Here is a 20113-nt window from a genome sequence, read left to right as displayed (position 1 = left end):
CAGACCACATGGAGAAATCTCATAATTAAATTTTATACTGATGAATATTCTTGTGGTCTATTTATAATGATTTGATTCGATCGAAGCTCTGCCGATAATCAAATGCGTAATATGAACGTTGTGAATTAAATCTGACTTTTTATTTCTAGCTTTAATAGATATTTTGACGGCACGGAATTGCTTTTGCTTAAAATATATCCTCGCCTCATATTGATTTATTAACCGTTGTTTTCTTTGTTCAATATACTGGCTAAAGTTGAAGCACAATGAATAATAAATAACAACTCCATCGTTGAGTCGTCTGGTTTCGCTGAACGAGGATGATACTGCATATTTATTGACCTGGGGATAAAGTTGATTGGTATCTACTGTGACCCCCTGTGATCCCTCTTAGAAGTCGTTAACTAATTAATCGGGGGCCCATTAAGGAACAAATTCTAATTCTACACAGGGCTTAAGGCAAATTCTTAAATGTTACCTCTTCACGCAGAACTTATAAAAACAAAAATATTGTTGTGAAGAACACAGAAAAATATTTATTTATGTGTATTACAAGAGACAATATAAAGTCTATTAATGAGTTATTAATTATACGGGCAAGCGATATACTTCAAACAATAAAACCCAGACTTACCCTTTCCTTTTATTTTCTTTATTTATTAACGATCTGGAAGGTTAGGGACGGTTAATCCGAAAAGGAATTGGACGGAGGAGTTATTTGGGTTGGTAGAACCAAAATTAAGGCTTTGACTTCTAATCCACAAGCTCCCCAAGGAAAATATGTAAGTTTGTTGAACTTTTGGCTGAACTTGGCGTGACCAGGTTGGTGGGGCGCGGTTTTGGACAAACTTTTTTTGGTGATTCTACACTCCAAAATATCGGACCCGTATCCGCCACTTCCCGTGAATCACCCTGGTTTCGCCAGTTTTTTTTTTAAGTTGAAATTTTCCGTTTTTAATATTTTTATTTCGCCTATCTACTTGCTCTAATCTACTATGTGAATATATCATTTTACATCTTTATTAGTTTGCAATAAAAATATAATAGCTGTTAAAGTTTATCAGTAATTAATTAATCTTTATGTAAGGTTCACTAATTTCATGGTCCGCTTGACCAATTAATATATTACAATTAATTAGGGTTTTGAAAAATGGCAAAAAGGAGGGAAAATTCAAAAGGTGGGGTTGAGATGGGAAGTTAGTGTCCGAGTGGATCGAGGTCATGATAGCTCAAGTGGTAGAGCAGCGGCGTATCTAGCCGAAGATCGTGGGTTCGAATCCTGCTCGTGCCATTGACTTTTTTATCTTAACTAAAAACCTTAATTTATGTAAGGTATTAATTGAAATGAAAAAGTTAGTGTCACGAGCGGGCTTCTAACCCAATTGTCACGATAGCTCAAGTGGTTAGAGCAGCGGCGTATTAAGCCGAAGGTCGTGGGTTCGAATCCCGCTCGTGACACTAACTTTTTCACTTCAACCAATACCTTACATAAAGATTAATTAATTGAAATAGGTTATTTGAACAATAGGACCTTGAAATATAATGAATTTATCAATAAAAAAATCTAAAAACCAAATATTTTTAGTAAACTAGAATATATTTTTTTTCGTGAAACTAATATGAAATTTCGTTGTAACACTTCTAGAGTCCCCCAAATATAAATTTTTGTTAGAATTTACATTGTTAAATTTTTTAACCCTTAAAATTTTGCCGATTTTCGAGAGCGTTATCGGAATATCTGATTAAAACGTTATAATTAAAAAACGGCTAAAAGGATTTTAACGTCAAACAGACCTCTGAACGAACAGAAACGTAGCTTTTCAACGACATTTGTACCATTAAAATATATCTATAAAAATAGACAAAATAGCAAAATTATTAGTCAGAAATTAACCTCGTTCTTTAAATGGAAATAACAGTCCGATTTGAATGTTTAATACAGTTGTAAAATGCACTTGGGAATTTCTTTAAAACAATTATCAGCCATGAAAATAATATTAGAGCTTGCACTAGGAATGTCAATCTGGCAAGAAGGTCGTCGAAATTATCAGTCAAAAAATTAATTTACCCTGATCGGTATCTTAGGGTTTTATAACGCTAGAATCACGAAAATGAGGTCTAATCCAAGTTTTGACCTTTTTCTGACTTACTTTGCTTACAGAATGTTTGCTTACAGAAATATGCAAAAAAAACAGTATCTTGTTGATTTATCTTTTTAAAACGTACCAAATTAGAAGATTCTGCCTCGTAGAACATTTTTATTTTTATGTAACCAACAAAGAAATTAATACACTAAAAATAATATTTTTTCAATCTCTAAATAACGATGTAACAATTGGGAAAGTGTAGGAATTACATATTCTCATTTGACAAAAAGACTCTACTTTTCCAATAACCACGTATATATTAAATAGACTTAAGGGAATAGTTAATAAATAAATATACATAATCAGGTTAGTGAAGCTTTTTTCAAAATCTAATTTTAGTCGTAACTAAATGTGCGTAAGTCGTAAAAAATAGTTGGATTTTTTTGGTTATGGTAAATTTTGATAACTTTTACTTTTCCCTAACAGCTCTACGATACATTGAAGATGAATTATGAGAAGAAGTTATTCTTTATATTCTATTAATTTGCGACGGTTTTATTTTTATGCTTGACAATGCCCCTCACAGCTAGGATCGTCGGTGACTACATGGAACGGGCATCAGTTAATCTCGACTTAAACTTTATTGAACGACATTGGAACGAGTTGTCAAAGAGCGTAAAAAGTCGCCCTGTGATGCCAGAGAATTTTCAGAGATTATGAACGGCGCTATTGGAGGAGTATGAAAAGTGTTCCACAGCACTACATTCAAAACCTCATAAATTCGATGCACACGTCGAATGATCAACGCAAGGGGAGGAAATACTAGGCACTGAATTGAATATTTTCTTCATTGATTCCAAAGCAACATTTTGATAAAACAGTTACACCCAGTTTAATTTTTTTATATAGCTATATCTTATATTTTTCTTTAAAAAAACATCAAATAAACATCAAAAAATAAAAATTATAACAATTGCAAGTTTTTCTTAAAAAACAAACTCAAATTGACCCGACTAACTCTAAAACCAAAATTTCATTAAATAATTAATGTGTAGTGTTTAATGACCGTTACTTAATTATTATCTGGAGGTCATAAGATGCAGTCTGGTGTGACGTAGAGTTTAGAAAAATATTTTCTTCATCGTGCCAACGTTTCGATCTTTATTGAGATCATCTTCAGGACCTGGGATTTATAAACATTGTTTAAATTTTACAAATGCATATAGGATGTGAAAAAATGAATTTATACAATGCTAGAAAATTTTAGATAAAAAAATGAAAATTTTCTTTTTTGCTTTTTTAACCTAAAATTTTCTAGCATTGTATAAATTCATTTTTTTCACATCCTAAATGTATTTGTAAAATTTAAACAATGTTTATAAATCCCAGGCCCTGAAGATGTCCTCAATAAAGATCGAAACGTTGGCACGACAAAAAAAATATTTTTCTAAAACCTACGTCACACCAGACCGCATCTCACGACCTCTAAATAAAATAATTAATTATGTCTTATTTTATTTTAGCAATTGATGACCCATCATCTGCCATTGTAGTAGAGCAATTTGAATTATGATTGAAAAGCAAATTTATTTATTTGGGAAAATTACAATGAATTGAGTAATTTACCTAAAAATTTAAATTCGTCCAAACATAGAAAATTCAATATGTTTTGTACCAAGCCGTTTGTTTGAATGGTCATACCGTTTCAATTCTGTTGACTGTCATATATAATAACGCAATTTGTAAAAAGTAAAAATATAATTGAAGGTCAGAAAGGAATAGGTAGAAAATGTTTTTCTCTTTGTAGGTTTTGCTTTCGCATACACAATAATTTTGTGTACTACTGTCAAACCATTACTAGCTCTCCAGTTCCGACCGACGACTGATTGTACTTGAATTTTGGTACTTCTTTGAGTAAGGAAATGTTTTAAGTAGTTGCGAAGAAAAAAATTCTAAAGATTTTTTTTTGGGTGTGGTTTGGCATTGACACTCAGATGCCTTCTTAGATGGATTCTTCTATCGATCTGTCGAGAAATCGCAAATCTTTATACGACCTATATCCCTACGTAATTGGAATGAACGGGTCAAACCGGTCGACCTAATTTCGGTTTTGCGAAGAGCCCGTGATGGACCGTGCTTATCGTCGGCGGATTGAGCCGATCTCGGCTTATCCGAAGGGGAAGGACGTGCTTCAGTAGAGGGGCTGAAGAAGGGCATCCGAGGAGTAGGGGATGAAGACTGAATGAAACAGCTCTTTGAGAACGGAACAGCGGATGGAGGGGTTTTGTATGCTAATAATGTTTGCGGGATTTCCTTCGGACCGGTTAGTGTTCTGGAGCTGAAGACATGACTCGGTAAGTCCTCACACCCTCACTTTCCTCCGTGTACAATGCCCGTTGATTCTTTAGGATCGAATCGTCAATGAAGATACATTTACTTTTCATGAAACCTCTAGGCTACGTAAAAAAAAAAAAAAAAAAAAAAAAAGATTTATATCATGATACAAGATCGTACTAAAATCCGGCCTATATCATGCACATTCATGCTGTTTAATCAAATTTTTATGTTTTGAAAAAGTATAAAAGAAGATATTATTTTAAAACCATTTGTGTTGCTTGTTTTTAAATATGTCAAAGATCAATTTTAACTTATTTATTCATTTTATAAAATAGAATTGTTTATAAAATTAGGCATGTATATGTGGTATCCAATGAACTGACATCAATATTTCAGGTTTGAACTAAAAAGTCCCTGTTGTTCGAAGCCACATTCTCAACTCTATTCCATATACTTCACTTAACAAGTTACTTCAACCTTCACAAATTTTTTCCATCAAGTTTTCCTTATCTCGTAAAATGTTAATCTTATAGTGAATTTAATTACACCAATAGAAAGAGCATTCAAAAAACCCTATAAGGTTTATCTGTTTATTTATTGTAACCTTAATAAACAAAATACACTAGAGGATAAATTTTCACGACTTTTCAAAGTACATGCATAAAGTTTAAGTAAGATTTTTCTCTGTTCTGATAATATTTACATCGGGTATCGAATTAAAATTAAGGGATTCAATCAAATTCCTTGGGGTAACGCTTGATAGGAAACTTAATTGGAAAGGCCACATTAAAAACATGTACAGGAAAGGTACATTATCTATGGTGCAATGTAGGAGAATTGTTGGTAGAACATGGGGTATCAAACATTGGGAGGCCAAATGGATATATACCGCAATTATTCTACCTAGATTTCTATTTGCAGCCCTAGTATGGTGGAAAGGGCTAGAAAATAAAGGGAATATTAACAAATTAAGGTCATTTCAAAGACTAGGCTGTATGATGATGACGGGAGCACTACACCCACCCTAGCACTTGAAATAATAACCAATATTACACCTCTACATATAGAGGTTAAGGTAAGAGCACTAACCAGCTGCTATAGATTAATTAGTGAAGGCAGCTGGAACCATAAGGGAAACAATATAGGTCACTCGAAAATTCTACATTTATTGAGTAAGGTCAACAACCAACTACAGGGCGTTAGCGATAAAAAGGTGAAAACACCTTTAGGGAAAAAGCACTTTCAGGTAGTTACTCCCTGTGATTATAACTATAGTGCGGATGATGACCATCGTAGCCTAGACTGCTTCACCGACGGCTCACTCATTAAGGACAAGGGAAGCGGTGCTGGAATACATATACCTAAATTAGGGATCAGCATTTCCTCCCCTCTTGGTAATAACACCTCGGTCTTTCAGGCGGAGGTCTGGGCCATCAATGTTTGCTGCAGACCCCTCATGGATAACAAGATTAAGGGAAAAGATATTAGAATTTTTTCCGACAGTCAGGCCAGTCTTAAGTCATTACAAAAATAGTTTTTTTTCCCCATCCACCGCCCCGCCGTACCTGAGGGAGCCCCATACCGGCGGACCTCGGCCACTAGACTGGCTTATTTTCTTGTATGGGGGAAAATGGAAGCATAACGCCTTCCTTATGCCTCGCTCTAAACGAGGGGCACGAGGAAGGTTAGGGGTATATATATTTTTCCTCTCTGTATTACTTAAATTGACCTAATCTAATAGGTCTCCCCCTTGCTGGTTACTCCTTTTCGCCCAGTAATATCATACAATCATTACATAAAGTTTCAAAATTAAAATTATAAAAACTATGTAAAATTACAAAACAATATAAATATACTAATTTAAGCAATAAAGAACAATCACAGTTTTAGGTACTATATAACAATGTTAACTTATTTTAAAGAGGTAACCAGCCCGGAATTATCTGTACTAAGGTTACACACTTAAATTTATCACAGTTTAATCACAGGTGGTTTAGGTTTTTTTTCAGGTACTTGGTTTACTACCCGCTAGGATGCTCTGTGTAAGCTGTTTGAACACATGATACGTTTGCTCGCTTTACACAAGTTCCTTCAATTCTGGAGGCCATATATTCTGAAAACTGTTTCGCAGGTCCTGACGAAGTTGTACAAAGCTTGGGCAGAAGAATAGCTTGTGTCGTACGTCTTCACGAACATTGCATAACAGACAGTTTGGGGTATTAGCTCTCTTGAATTTGTGCAGATAAACTGCAAAGTTTCCTAGCCCCGTAAGCATTTGTGTGGACCAAAAATCTGGTTGCACCCAACTCTGCTTTTTTCTTTCTTTAATGATGGGAAAGAACTCATAAGTAAGCCTGCCCTTGATACTACTTTCCTATCTGCTTTGCCAGGTGTCGGTTACCCATTCGTTCAGAAAAGTTTGGCGCTGGCTGTTGGGTGCATTTCTTAAACAATTCGCTTCATGTTCCTCTAAGCCGGGTAGTCTTGGTAGCAATCCCTTCTTCAGCTCTCTCTTTGCATTATGGACTTTTATGACCAAGTCAATAGATGTTGCTATCATTAACACAAAAATCATCAACATCTAGGCTGGTAGAGGAAACCGTTGAACTTATTAATAGGATTACTACCAGGTACGAGAATAGGGTAACCCTCATATGGATACCAGCTCATAAGGGGCATTATGGCAATGAAGAGGCGGACAGCCTGGCCAAAGAAGACTCAAATGCTGCGTTTGTCGGGCCCAGCCGGTATTACCCCACTCTATAATCACAGAGAAAGAGAGTATTAATTGCTGGGGCATGAAATAATTCCTTAAAGAATGGAATCTGTCCCCCGGACATAGGCAATCGAAGGAGTTTCTGAAGGAAATCAAACCAAAAGAAGCGAAATGGTTATTCTCTAACTGAAGGAGGGGAATTAAGAGGCTGATAGGTATCCTAACGGGCCATTGCCCCTTGAGAAGACACCTCTTTATAATGGGTATTCTACCAGACCCCTTTTGCCTCTTCTGTGAAATAAAAGAAGAAACGGCTCGACACTACCTCGCAGAATGTGATAGGTATGCCAGGGATAGATTTGAAACTTTTGAAGGAGAGGACATTGCTAAATCACTCCCCAAGATAAAATGGTCCAAAATCTTGGGGTTTGTGAATAGGTCCAAGAGGTTTATGCAGGACTCGTGAGCCGACCTAGTCCCGTACCTTTTAGGGGATGGGGTACGAGTCTACCTAGGCATTTAAACCCTCGGGTCTTGGTCGCCCACCCTGCGTAATATATATATATATAATATTTACATCACCATAAAGAAAGAAGACTGAACCATTTCACGAATTTGTTATTTTATAGAAAAGCTAAAGACAAAATGAGAATATTTGCACTGCGAGCCATAAACAATATTAATTCACCAGATGAATCTTACAAATTTTTCAATTCTATTTCCATCGGTGTAATGAAATTTATTGTACGATTAACATTTTATGAGATACAGAAAAAGCTTTATGGAAAAAAGGTGAGTGAAAAGTGAAAGCTGTAGAATGCAATCAAACTTTAGACACATGGGAATTATTAGTCCAAATTGAGATTTATTACACCTAACGTATTAAGTATTAACGTCTGTTTACAGGACATAATAAATAATATGTAATATCATCGATAATCAAACTTTAGCCCTAAGCATCTCTTTTTTTACTCGGGGAACTTTTTCTTTGGTTGTTTTCATGTAACCAGATGAATGCGCCCTGCTCCATAGCTTTGAAAATTTAAAGTAAAAAAAAAAATAAATAAATGGTCGTCAGACAATAGCATAAGAGACATTTTTTCCGGCGTTAATTTTTCCCGACCCGAGGACGAATGACATCATTGCTAGGAAGTGGAGTTAGCAAAGATGCGCCACCTTGAGCCTCGAAGGACCGTTTTTCTTAAAATAGAAAAAAAACTTTAAATAGTAGGTAATGGACTTTTTCTTCGTCTTTCTTCAAACAATCAAGGAACGATTTGTAATTCTGTGGTCGACCTGTATCCTCAATGTCTCGGCCGGGGGTACAGAGCGGGATGTTGCGGTTTTTGCGTGTACTTTCATCCTGTGGTACGGCAAATAAAAACAGAATTTTTTTTCAGGTTGTGGTTTGCCCTACTCGCTCTACTTGCACCAGGAGATTCGCAGGATACGAAAAGCTACGCGGATCGGTCCGATTGCGCCCTGCTCCTGCCTCCTTCTTCTTGGAACAGGTAATTCAGACAAATGGGCCGGCAACAATTAAAAGGAGATGCGGCAATAAATTAAATTGTTTTCATTTCGGCTCCCGTCGGAGCTAGGGGCGGAGGTAAATGTGTTTACCGACTTCCTGTCTCCTAACCGTACCGAAATTTATTAGAATTGAAGAGACCGCCGACCCCTGACGAATAACAAGTCGGAATTTCCAAAAACCTCCAGGGGACACGTTGAAATTATGTGGTTTAATTACACAAGAAAAGAAAACAGAAATATTGACTTATGGACTTATTGACCAAACGTTATTTAACTCGATAGCGGAATATGAATGTCTCACTGATGGTAATCAAAAAATTGTTTGCATTTCACACATTATCTAAAGGTCTCAGTGTCAACTTCGGATATAAACACTTCTGAGCCGTACACATTTTTCCTGCTTGTATAAAGAATATACAATATACACTTGACGTCTGTTCTATATGACATGCAATACACATGACTGAAAGTATGCGAGGACAAAATTTTCTGACTAGTTACCACGTTTTTTTTTTTCAATACTGATCAAAGCCAATCTATCGTCTATCGTCTATCCTATTTACAGATGCGTCCCAATTAAAGTCAATCAACATCACCATCAATCTAAAAACGTTTTAGTTTAGACAATTATTATCCGGTTGTACCGTATGAAATGTCAGTAATTGAAGTAATATTATAAAGCTGGAATCAATCTTTAATTAATTAAAATTCCATTTCTCCATTAGTTGAAATACACTTCTCCCAACGTGTTGTAAGCTATTTTATCCTATCCTCATAAAAGTTTGGATTTCGAAATTTTAGGAATTCTTGGATTACTGTTTTGAGAGAATCTCCAGTTTGAAAAATTTTTTAGAAAACCGTCCAGGGCATAAAAAAAGGTTGAAGTCAGTTTGCGATAGATCAGGTGTTTACGGTGGGTGTGGAAGAACTTCGATTTTTAGGTCTTGAAGTTTTTGCATTCTAACTTGAAACGTATGGACGAGCATTGTCGTGGAGGAGTATAGGTGCCTTTTCATTCACCAAAGTTGGATGTTTTTCTCGGAGTTTCTGATAAAAAAAATGTCTAACTCTTGTCAATACGATGGTTTAAAAAATTAAAATGGATCAAACTACCTATTCCCACCGAACTGTCAGCATAATTTTTTTGGGGAGCAGGCTTGACTTTGCCGTCTGCTTTGGCGACTCATCTCAGTCCAATCATAAAGATGACCTTGTCTGATTCTCGTACCGGACCCACTTTTCGTCACTAGTGAGAACCCGGTTCAAAAATGGTTCATTGTGGTTTCGCAGCAAAAGCAAAGAACAAATGGCGTAACTTTTGTCTTTCTGTGGTGCAGACGTGTGGTGCCCATTTATCCAATTTTTCTGTTTTCCCGATTTCTTTTAAATCCCTTGAAACAGTCATAGCAACTACTCCCATTTTTTTGGCATAGTCCCTAGTGCTTTTTGAAGGACAAGACACAACCACTGCCATCAGCTGGATATTGTCCAATTTGGTTTCCAGCCTACCTCGTTCCTTGTTGTCAAGTTCAAAATCGCCTCACCGAAATCTTGAAAACCACCGGTAAACAGTTTGTTCGCAGAATCTTTATTGATGCTTCAGCAGCGGTATGGCCGAATTTAAATTCATACCGACAAATTATGCATAATATATAATTTGCATAATATATAATTGCATAATATATAATATATAATTCCGGTGAGGTGATTATTGTTGATAATAATTTATTTCTCGGAGAAGTTTCACAAATGAAAGCAAACTATGTTTTTAAACGTTGAATTGAAAGTAAACAAAACTGACATTTCATACGGTACACTATGAACTAGGAATATGATGCAGGGAACGCCAGTCCCAGTCCATGTAGGTAGGTAAAGTTATTTAAATTAAATTGATCATGTGCTAAATTTTCAGACTGCTATCACTCACTATTTAGCACTAATAGCAGTATCAATTGTGAAAACTTGTGTGTTTCTTTCCGATGAGATTTCTTTTGGAAGTTTGCCGGGTATGAGACTGCAGTCCAGATCAATTTGGCCCGCTCGTACTAGCTGTTTTCGTACGATGGAAACGACCTAACTACGGATAATTGCTACAATATTTCAAGTTTACCCTCTTTGTCCGTTTCTTCTCTTTTTCATGGAGATCTTCTGAATTTCAGCGGTCGGAACCGATGCATACGGTACGAAGACGTCAACGAGGCTTTTACGATCGCGAGGCAGAAGGTCGGCCTCCGTCATCCGCCTCGAACGGTCACTGATCAGACCATCTCCCTTTTGGGCACAGCACTCCAAGAAACTACAAGAATCCTATCACGAAGGTACTAAAAAAGAAAATCTTTACTAATTACAATTAATTAAGGTTTTTAGTTGAGATGAAAAAAAGTTAACGGCACGAGAGGGATTCGAACCCACGACCTTCGGCTTGATACGCCGCTGCTCTACCACCTGAGCTATCGTGACCTCGATCCACTCGGACATCAACTCCCCATCTCAACCCGATCGAGGTAGAGCAGCGGCGTATCAAGCTGAAGGTCGTGGGTTCGAATCCCTCTCGTGCCGTTAACTTTTTTCCATCTCAACTAAAAACCTTAATTAATTGTAATGTATTAATTGGTCAAGTGGACCACGAAATTAGTGAATTTGAATCTTTACTAATGTGGTAAGAAATTAAGAAAGTAATTTTTGGCAAATCTCTTCGTATCTCTTTAGATATTAAAACTGATAGGAGCACGGTGGGGTCCGTCTCTCGTATGGGCACCATTAAGGTTTTGTATTCAAAACCCGGCATTTCTATTGAAATTTTCTTTGGGAATTGAAAATAAAATAATAGTGTGGATATATTATCACTCCTAACTGGTAGTTGGACGTAAAGGACTCTTCTATGCCAGGAATCACTTTACTTTACTTAATTTATAGATTAACTTTATCAGCATATTCTCCGCTCCAAACGAAGAACAAACACCTTACACACCATGGTCCGATTCTCGACTCTTTCGAAGATATTAAACATTTTATGTTTCTTTCAACTAACTAGGGTTTTCATCATAAAGCTACTCCTAGCTCTGGAACTATTCATTTTTGAGGAAATCCAATAAATGCATTGAAAATTGCGTTAAATTTCTTTTAAGAAGGCACTCTTCTAGAACTTTCAATTTAAAATCAGTAAAAAAAACAACTAAATTTGCAACTGTTCGACTTCTCGCCCTCCTCAGAAGTCAGTATGTGTAATTTCAGCGGAGTCCCTTTTATAAATTTGCTACAGGTGGAAGAAATAAGTTGGTGTTATCACCGTCTGAGTTTTCTTTTACGGATTCATTTATTACTTGGATTTTGTATTTCTTAAATGGTGTCATTCTTTTTAATTTTTGTGTTCTTTACAGTAGTCGACGTAGTAATCAGAATGTATATACACGCGTATACAGAGTTGGGCCTATCACTTCTCGCAGTCCACCGGCAATTCCAGCTTTTGCAATTTATAATAAATTACCCGCAGGCCTAGAGAATCACCTACCTCAGGTATTGGCAGTCCAGTCTACCGTCTTATACTTCAGTACGTACAGTCTTATACTTCAGCCGTCTAGGTTGGGCTACAGAGGCTATCAACTTCTAGGTCATTTCAGCCTTCGCAAACAGTTCCTAAATCCAAAAATCCAAATCCACACTCTCACTCACTTTTAATTCTTACCTATTCACGTAAACCACTCAGTTTGGGTGGGGGAGAACTTGATATTCACACTGTACCGTATTACATAACTAATCTAATTTGAGGGTCAATATTCCGCCATCGACTCTTTCACGTTACACATTATTGCTAATAAATACATTCATTCTGAATAGACATAAAGAGACAGAAGAGGAAATGTCATGTAAAATACTAAAAACACTAAAACAGTCCTGTTTCTCCTGAAAATCGTATCAAGACTTTTCGGTCACCATCCGCAGCCTGTTGGCCTGCAACAACTGAGTGCAGCGTTGTAACATCTATGGAGTGAAATTCCATATGAAATTAGAGACAACCTTATTTAGTTTACAGAGGACATTATACACAGTATTAATTGTTTAAAAAAATCATTGTGTCGAATAAACAAAATTATGGAAATAAAACATTTTATTTTGTAGGTTTCAAAATCCCTTAGTTAAATTTCCTTCAGAAAAAACATAATAGAATAATTTCTCATAAATTTTAATGCAATTTATAATAAAAATAAAATACAAATGTCAGGGAAAGAAAATATTACAAAATTGGCAATATCCCTATTCATTTGTGACCAGTTTATTTCAGAAACAGTTGAATTTTTTTTCAAATAGTAACGAAATACATTTTTCAGAAAATTAAATTTCTTTTAAAATGAATTTTACATTTTTCTATGTTTGAGATATGCTGTGATAAACAGACATAAACAACATATTTGTCCTATTATATTAAAAGAAATTGGTTTTGTTTACAACTTCTACTTTATCTTTTTTTTTTGCAAAAGAGTTAGGGTTTCTGAAATTTTGGCAAATATAGAAATAAAGCATGTCTTATTGGCTGTCAAAATGAAAGGAACGTTTTTTACCTATTCTTACCACCATATTAATAATTAATTGCTTTATCTCTTGTCAAGTTTTTGAAAATGTTATACTTTACTCCACAATATCAACTGCTAGCTCATTTCAGCCCACAATCGTTTCCTAAATACATTTATATTTTAAACCACTTTTGAATACATTCTTTTCCTATTTTCATATTTACAAACCATTCATTCAGTTTGGGTGGAGTACTTGATATTCTTCCTTCACAATTTACACCTAATTGCATAATTAACCTAATTAAGGTCGATGGGCTACTCAATATTCCGCCATCTGCCCTATCAAACTATACATTCACGCTAATAAATAATTTTACTCTTTCTCTCTACACACGCTAGGAACGCAAGACTATCTGATCTTGAATATAGACAGACAAATCTCAATAAATAGATCGGCAGTTTTTAAAATAAACAACTAACTTACCTAATAATTTAAAATTAAAATTAGCCAATTTCCTTTTATTTAATGAATAATGAATATATTTATGGGTTATACGTTATAGCCGCCTTGAGGAAAATTTGATCTGTATAAAAATTTGATGACTTTTTTTGTCTCTTGCTATCGTATGCATATTTAACTAACCGTACATACAGACTTTATAAACAATATTTATTTGCTGACTAATACAAAGCGAATAAATTATCATTTAATTGTGGATTTATTAATGAAGTAAGGAATCAGGCCAGCGGTCTAGTTGACACAAAGACGGCAGAGAGAGACAGACATTGTTTAACATTGTAATTAAAGGGAGGGTGGGATATCCCGTAGCAAAGGTCTGCCTATTTGCAGATTAAATCAGTGCCAGCTGAGCGTGAGATGCTGGTATCTTTCATGCCACTGCAAAACCCTTCCCTTTATTCCACCTCGGCCCCTTTTAATGAGCTATAATCAATTAAACAACCGACCATTGTTGCAAGCCCATTTGACATTCTTTTCAATTCAGGCAAACTTTCAGGAATGGAAGCAATTTCTTGGCTCCCTTTCTTGATTGCTATCGATTAAATTTTTTATATTTAATTTGTAAATCTCAAATTGACTTGTCCAAACAAAATCCAAATCTAACCGGTTTTATCGAGTCTTTATTACATAGGTTTTAGCCTTATTATGAAGGAAATTTTTTTTAAAATAATAATTTGTAGTAGATTTCAACTACCGACAAGTAGGTAACATGTAACAATGGGCAAGGTAATATATACAAAAAAAATCATTATCACTTTCACTATCACATCCTAGGAGATCTCGCGGCCATTGTTTCTTCAGTTGGCGAGGAGGTTCGAGGGGTTTGACGTTCTGATGGACGGTAGTTGGGAGGGTTTTGTGAAATTTGCGGTAACGGGATCGGATTTCATCTTGTATGAAAGGGATACCCACCCAGGGAGTTGTAGCCCACTCGATGTGGAACTACAGTGACGACAGGTGGTATAATGTGGCTAAGGTTCGGTCCCTGAAAAGGGTACCTCGTGTCCTCATCCACGTCCCTTTCTCAATCCAGGTTCCTTCATTCTATCCTGTGACCCCCTCCCAACCCTTGGTTACAAGGGAGGTGCCCGGGCGCAAAATAACGGTGTACCCCATAGGGCGTGGCAACCTCTCTAAAGCACAAGCTGTACTCGAGGGTTAGGGTACCAGATCCTGTCTGCATAGACGGGGGAGGGTGCATAACCATCTGTACTACGGGGTAACAGAAATGTTCCAAAATTCAGCCCCTGTTACACTGGGAATGGTTTCGTAGTTGTTTGTGGTGACGCCCCTCAGGTAGTGAATAGGTTGCTCCTACTCGAGTATGCTTTGCAAGTAGGTGTAGGCCTACCTCGATTGGAGGCTTTTAGGCGGTACTCCCCTAGGGGGTGGTTAGCAATTCCACTTTAAACAAAACCGCGGCCTGAGCGGATCCGGTAGTTTCTACGCTAAAGAAGCCCCAATATTCTGGGAGATAGAGTGGCCTTCCCTATTTAGGGAGTGCGCGGGAGAACGGGCTGATGTATTTCGGCTTAGGTAGCCCTTTGCGCTCGGCATACGGTCTGATGCTTAATGCAGGCCCGACCACTCGGAATGGGCAAGCGGGGAGCGAGGTTGTCTTGGGCCTTCGGGGCTGAGCTACCTCTATACCAATGCTGCGGCAATAACACCATTCGGTCGTGTATGGAGGTGGGTCAGCTCTCATCTTGAGAATCAAAACGTCCGATAAGGCCGAATAGGCTAGGTGCGGAGGTTAAAGTTCCTCATTGTCCTTTTAAGGACGACCGAGCATACGGGAAAGCATGTATAAATGGGATATATAAGTCTGTATGTGTGGTTAGGTTCGATAGTATTTTTCGAAGGATTAAGGACTGGGCAGTTTGAATGCGGCGGATGTTGGAATGTTTGGCTGAAGCCCGCACTTCCAGTCCGTAAGTCCATATTGGCTTAATTACGGTATTGTAAAGCAGCCTTTTATTTCTGAGAGGTAAATGAGAACGTTTGTCAAGAATGTCAATCAACCTCCTCACGTTTCTGTCTTACGCCGCATCTTATCCGCAGTTGGGTAGGGAACATTAAGAAAACATGGGGAGATCGTTTTACCTCCGTAGGTAAATGTGGGTGGATTTGTCTGTGTTAAAGAAAGGAAAATACAAACAAATTTTGTGGCAAAATAAGTTTTTATATCAAATATACGAGTCATTCGACTAAATATTGTCACGAAACTACTAGAATCAAAAACATAAATGTGCTCATCTTTCCTTTTCCTTTCTAGCATTCCCTTTCTTTGCTTGGCTTCTCGTTTCTTATCTTTCTCGCATTTTAAACCTACTCATTTCTTTTACTATTTCTCCAGCCAAGTTGTGATGTTTTAAGAAATAACGATAACAAACTCTCTCTTTTCTTCTTCCTGTTAAAAGCAAGCCTCTCTATACCTCAGGGCTTCAATTGTTGATAAAATAACACAAATATACAAAAACATAGAAATAATACACACCACAGATCATACACACTACCACTACATTATTAGGGGATAAACTCTCCATTTCAATGTAACAACAGATAAATATGTAAAAATAACATTCCAAGTAAATCCATCATATTCTGTGGTCTAATTGACCAAATAACTTCTTTCAAAGAATTAATCTTTATAGAAGGTTATTGGTCGAAATGAAAAAATTAGCGTCACGAGCGGGATTCGAACCCACGACCGGCTAAATACGACGCTGCTCTACCACTTGAGCTAGCGTAACTTCGATCCACTCGGACACCAACTTCCCATTCCAAGTAAAATTGAGAATTTTCTCGTGGGTTTACTGGGTAATAATTTAAGAATCTGTAGTCTGTTCGTTTCTGATAATTTTAGCTGTTGTTTATCGTCTATCTATCCCATAGCAAAGAAACAACGTCCGTCTTTATCCTCATTGTTCCAGGCGCGAAGGCTTTTTGCCATATTTTGAGGGAGTTGTCTTGTTGAAAGACCAAATCAGAGAGGATGGTATGACCAACAAAATCCCAAACGACCGAAATTTTTCGTATTTGTTCGGGTTATCCTGCTTTTAACTTAAAATAAACCTAATAAAGTATACAGAATCTAAAAATCCAAGCGACCTTACTAATTTTAGCGAAAATAGTCTAAATATCGTTAAAACCACAATGAAGATAACTTGTACAAACTTTATTTCATCAAAATGATTAACTTAACGTAAACTTTCATTCATCCGTTATTATGTTGTCAAAATTGCCTACGCTTGTAAAAAATAAAATATCTTGCAATTTACAAACAATAAGAATTTCGCATTGCAATTTTTCACGAATTATCAAGATCCAATTAGAGCGAAGGCCATTTCACTTACGGAAGAATAATCGAAATAAAAATCAAAGCTTGCGCTATTCATAATAGTACTAATTCCAACAAAAACGTAACAATGAAAAAATGGCCAAGTACCCCCTCCAAAAAAATTAGCCTATTGATGTAATGAAAAAAAAAATCAGCCTATCAAAGTAGTATGTGCAATGAGTAGTCTGAGACGTTTTTCTTTTCTTCTGAGTTCCCTAACTTCCCTTCACCCACCTCCCTTCCAGTGTGAGCACACATGGTTTCAATGTTTTAATTCTCATTCAAAAACTGGCCAAGTATTAACCAATAAAAATAAAATAACAGTGTTTCTCATAAGAGTAAGAGTAAATGAGGTTGAACGCCATGTACATATCTCTACTTTGTTAGGCTAACTTTTTTGGGAGGTAGTCTGAAACTTTTATCTTTTCTTTTCAGTTCTCTAATGTTATGGACTAAAAAAAAAAACAAAAAAAAAACGGACCTTGGCAGTGTGGATATTGTTACACGATAGGCTATTTTTTGCAGGAGGTCTGGAACTTGAGCCTCTTTTCACGGTAGGTTTTTTTGGGGGGATATCACACTTTTGTTTGATTCAGTTTCGTGGACGTTTTCTTGGTTTTGATATAAGACCTCCATTTGTACCAAATTTCAGGTTTCAAAATTCAACCTATACGTGAAGTACCTTATAATTTTTTATGATGTGACTACTCCTTTCCTTCTAAAGCAGCACTAATTTTGAGAAAATTGCAATTTTTTTAAAGTTTCTTTACAACATAAGTCCATCATTTCTAATCTTGCTAATAAATTACATTCATACATTAACATAAACATAACACCGGATACAAACATTTCTGATCACATTCACCCCAACAAAATACTCGATATTGCTCGGGGCGAACCAACTACATTCTTGCTAAGAACTTACTTTTTTTCTCCGGACGTCACCACTCAAGAGTACTCGACGTTCCTCAGGGCGGAGTTAAACAATCCCTTCCTTTCTCGCTAATAAATTACATTTATTCCAATAAATTAACATAAATACAACATAAGCACATACAAACATGAGACAAACTGTATAAACATTTAAAAATTTCTATAGTCTGAGGAAGTTTAAGTCCGAGAGAAGAAGGGACTTAAACATTGTTTAATTTAAATAAATCATGTATTGAAAGCTGAAAGTTGATATACTCTATCCAATATTTAACGTACAGTTTATAATAATAGTTGACGAGAAACTGAATATCAGTTTAAAAAATAAGTGTTTTGCAAAATGCGTTTTAACTTTTCTTTTAGTAGATTGGATATTTATACAACATAGATTAAGTCTCAATGTTTTATTATGCCTATATCAGAAATGAAATTAAAGTTTAGATTTCTCTTATCGTTTGTGATAAACCTCTTATCGATAAGACGTAGCTAATAATCTGGGAAAAATTTCATCAAAGATATAAATCAATAGTTTTTTAAAAATAACTGTTGCGATGAATTGCTACGGGTCATTTTGTGATTCAGTTGTAAAACCCGAAGGCTAGAATTGAGGGGGATATGGAAATGGATATAAGTGAAAATGTTTTTTCATAAGAAGGTCCAGTTTGATATTGGCGACGACAGCTTGCCAGGGTATAACCTCGTGACAAATGCCCCCGATTTGCCCCCGAGGTCTTCCTAATCCGCTGACTCGCCACCTCCGAACATTTTTCATTTCCCTTTATCGTACATTTTGTTTCACCGCTTGAAACGTGCCACTCAGCCCTCTTTTCATTTCACACTTGGTCGCTTCATTAACTTCATCCCAGGCGTCCCTCCCTCGTCTTCGCCGTTTCAACCTTCAGAAATTCTTGTGCGACACCTCACAATACTCTCAGATAATTAACGCAATAATGAAATGTAATTAAGTAATTCTGAGATGTTTAATCTTTCGGAACCGATCAATAATCGATTATTATCGTGTGAATACTCGTTATCCGTTATCAGTTTGAAATGACCTAGCACACGTTTTCACAAGTCAAAATTACGACCATACAATACAGATTTTTCTCCGAGTATTCCAAGAGTTTTATGAATCTTTTTGTAAATAATTATTATTCTCTGTTCAAAAAAATATTTATAAAGGGTAACTGGCGATGATTGAATTTGCAAAGTTCGAAGGGTTTCTAGTTATAAACAGCTCTATCAATCCAACATTTTCAAAATATTCCAAATTCCAACATTTTTTTTTCTGAATTTTTCGAGCAGAATTTATCATTGTTTTTGCAATGTAAATAAGTTTCCATACAGGAAATTTGACGATCTTTCAGGTGGCATCAACCAGATATTTCTGCAGTCATTAATTCTTAAGTTGGGGACCGCAGTAGCCGAGTGGTTAGCGTGAGAGACTGACTCTCGGCTCATAGACGCGCCGCGGTCGTGGGTTCGATTCCTACTTCGCCTCTGGCCCTTTTTTAACGATAACCCCCCCCCTCCCAATATGAACACATAAGAATCCGTCACCATGGTTAATATGCATAGATCATAAGGCCAAAAAAAATTCTTAAGTTATCAACAGTTTAGTGGACTTAAGCCAAAAAATCCAAAAAACACAAATCCTGACATTATTTACAGTTGAGATTCGGACAGGGGTTTATAGGAAGCTTTTTTATTGCATACTGAGAGAACAAATACATCCTGACATGTTCGACACTTATCGTGTTCTGTTTAACAGATCCTCTTTGTTAAATGTTAAATGTTAAATACATTGACACAGGTCAAAAAATTCCACCGACTTGTAATATAACTCGATTTGTGTATATTTTTATATATAAATCAGTTTCACGTTTTTAACGTTTAATTATGGATTCTTTGTCTAAAAAGGTAAAAAAAGCAAATTGCTAAGAAAAATGAAAATAAAAAAGATGGACATAAAAATATTTTAAATTTTGTTTTAGATTTTTAGATTTTGGTTTTGTTTTAGATTTTATTAGTTAACATTTCAATATCGTGTATTTCCTCCTTTTGCCTTAATTGCATCTCAAAGACGCCTCGCCATACTTTCTACCAGTCCGGAAATGTCTCTTTGCTGGAGATAAGCCCATT

The 20113-nt window shown here is 36.2% G+C and overlaps 1 protein-coding gene and 1 non-coding gene across 3 annotated transcripts in view; both read left to right on the top strand.

Moving 5' to 3' along the window:
- Positions 1-1384: 1384 nt before the first annotated feature.
- Trnan-auu lies at positions 1385-1458 on the top strand. Its single transcript has one exon. It is a non-coding gene; the product is annotated as a tRNA-Asn (tRNA).
- Positions 1459-4166: 2708 nt separating this feature from the next.
- Positions 4167-20113, top strand: part of LOC106670297 (lactoperoxidase-like) — a 91258-nt gene continuing 75311 nt past the window's right edge. For both annotated transcript variants that reach the window (XM_014400488.2, XM_014400487.2), the window contains exons 1-3: positions 4167-4441; positions 8541-8651; positions 10830-10988. In XM_014400488.2, coding sequence (XP_014255974.1) covers positions 4434-4441; positions 8541-8651; positions 10830-10988 — 278 coding nt within the window. In that variant the 5' untranslated portion in view covers positions 4167-4433. The remainder of the gene's footprint in view (positions 4442-8540; positions 8652-10829; positions 10989-20113) is intronic.

The sequence above is a fragment of the Cimex lectularius genome, unplaced genomic scaffold, assembly GCF_000648675.2.
Source record: "Cimex lectularius strain Harlan isolate CLEC.00 unplaced genomic scaffold, Clec_2.1 scaffold327, whole genome shotgun sequence".
Taxonomy (NCBI): domain Eukaryota; kingdom Metazoa; phylum Arthropoda; class Insecta; order Hemiptera; family Cimicidae; genus Cimex; species Cimex lectularius.
This window is presented reverse-complemented; position numbering and strand designations above follow the sequence as displayed.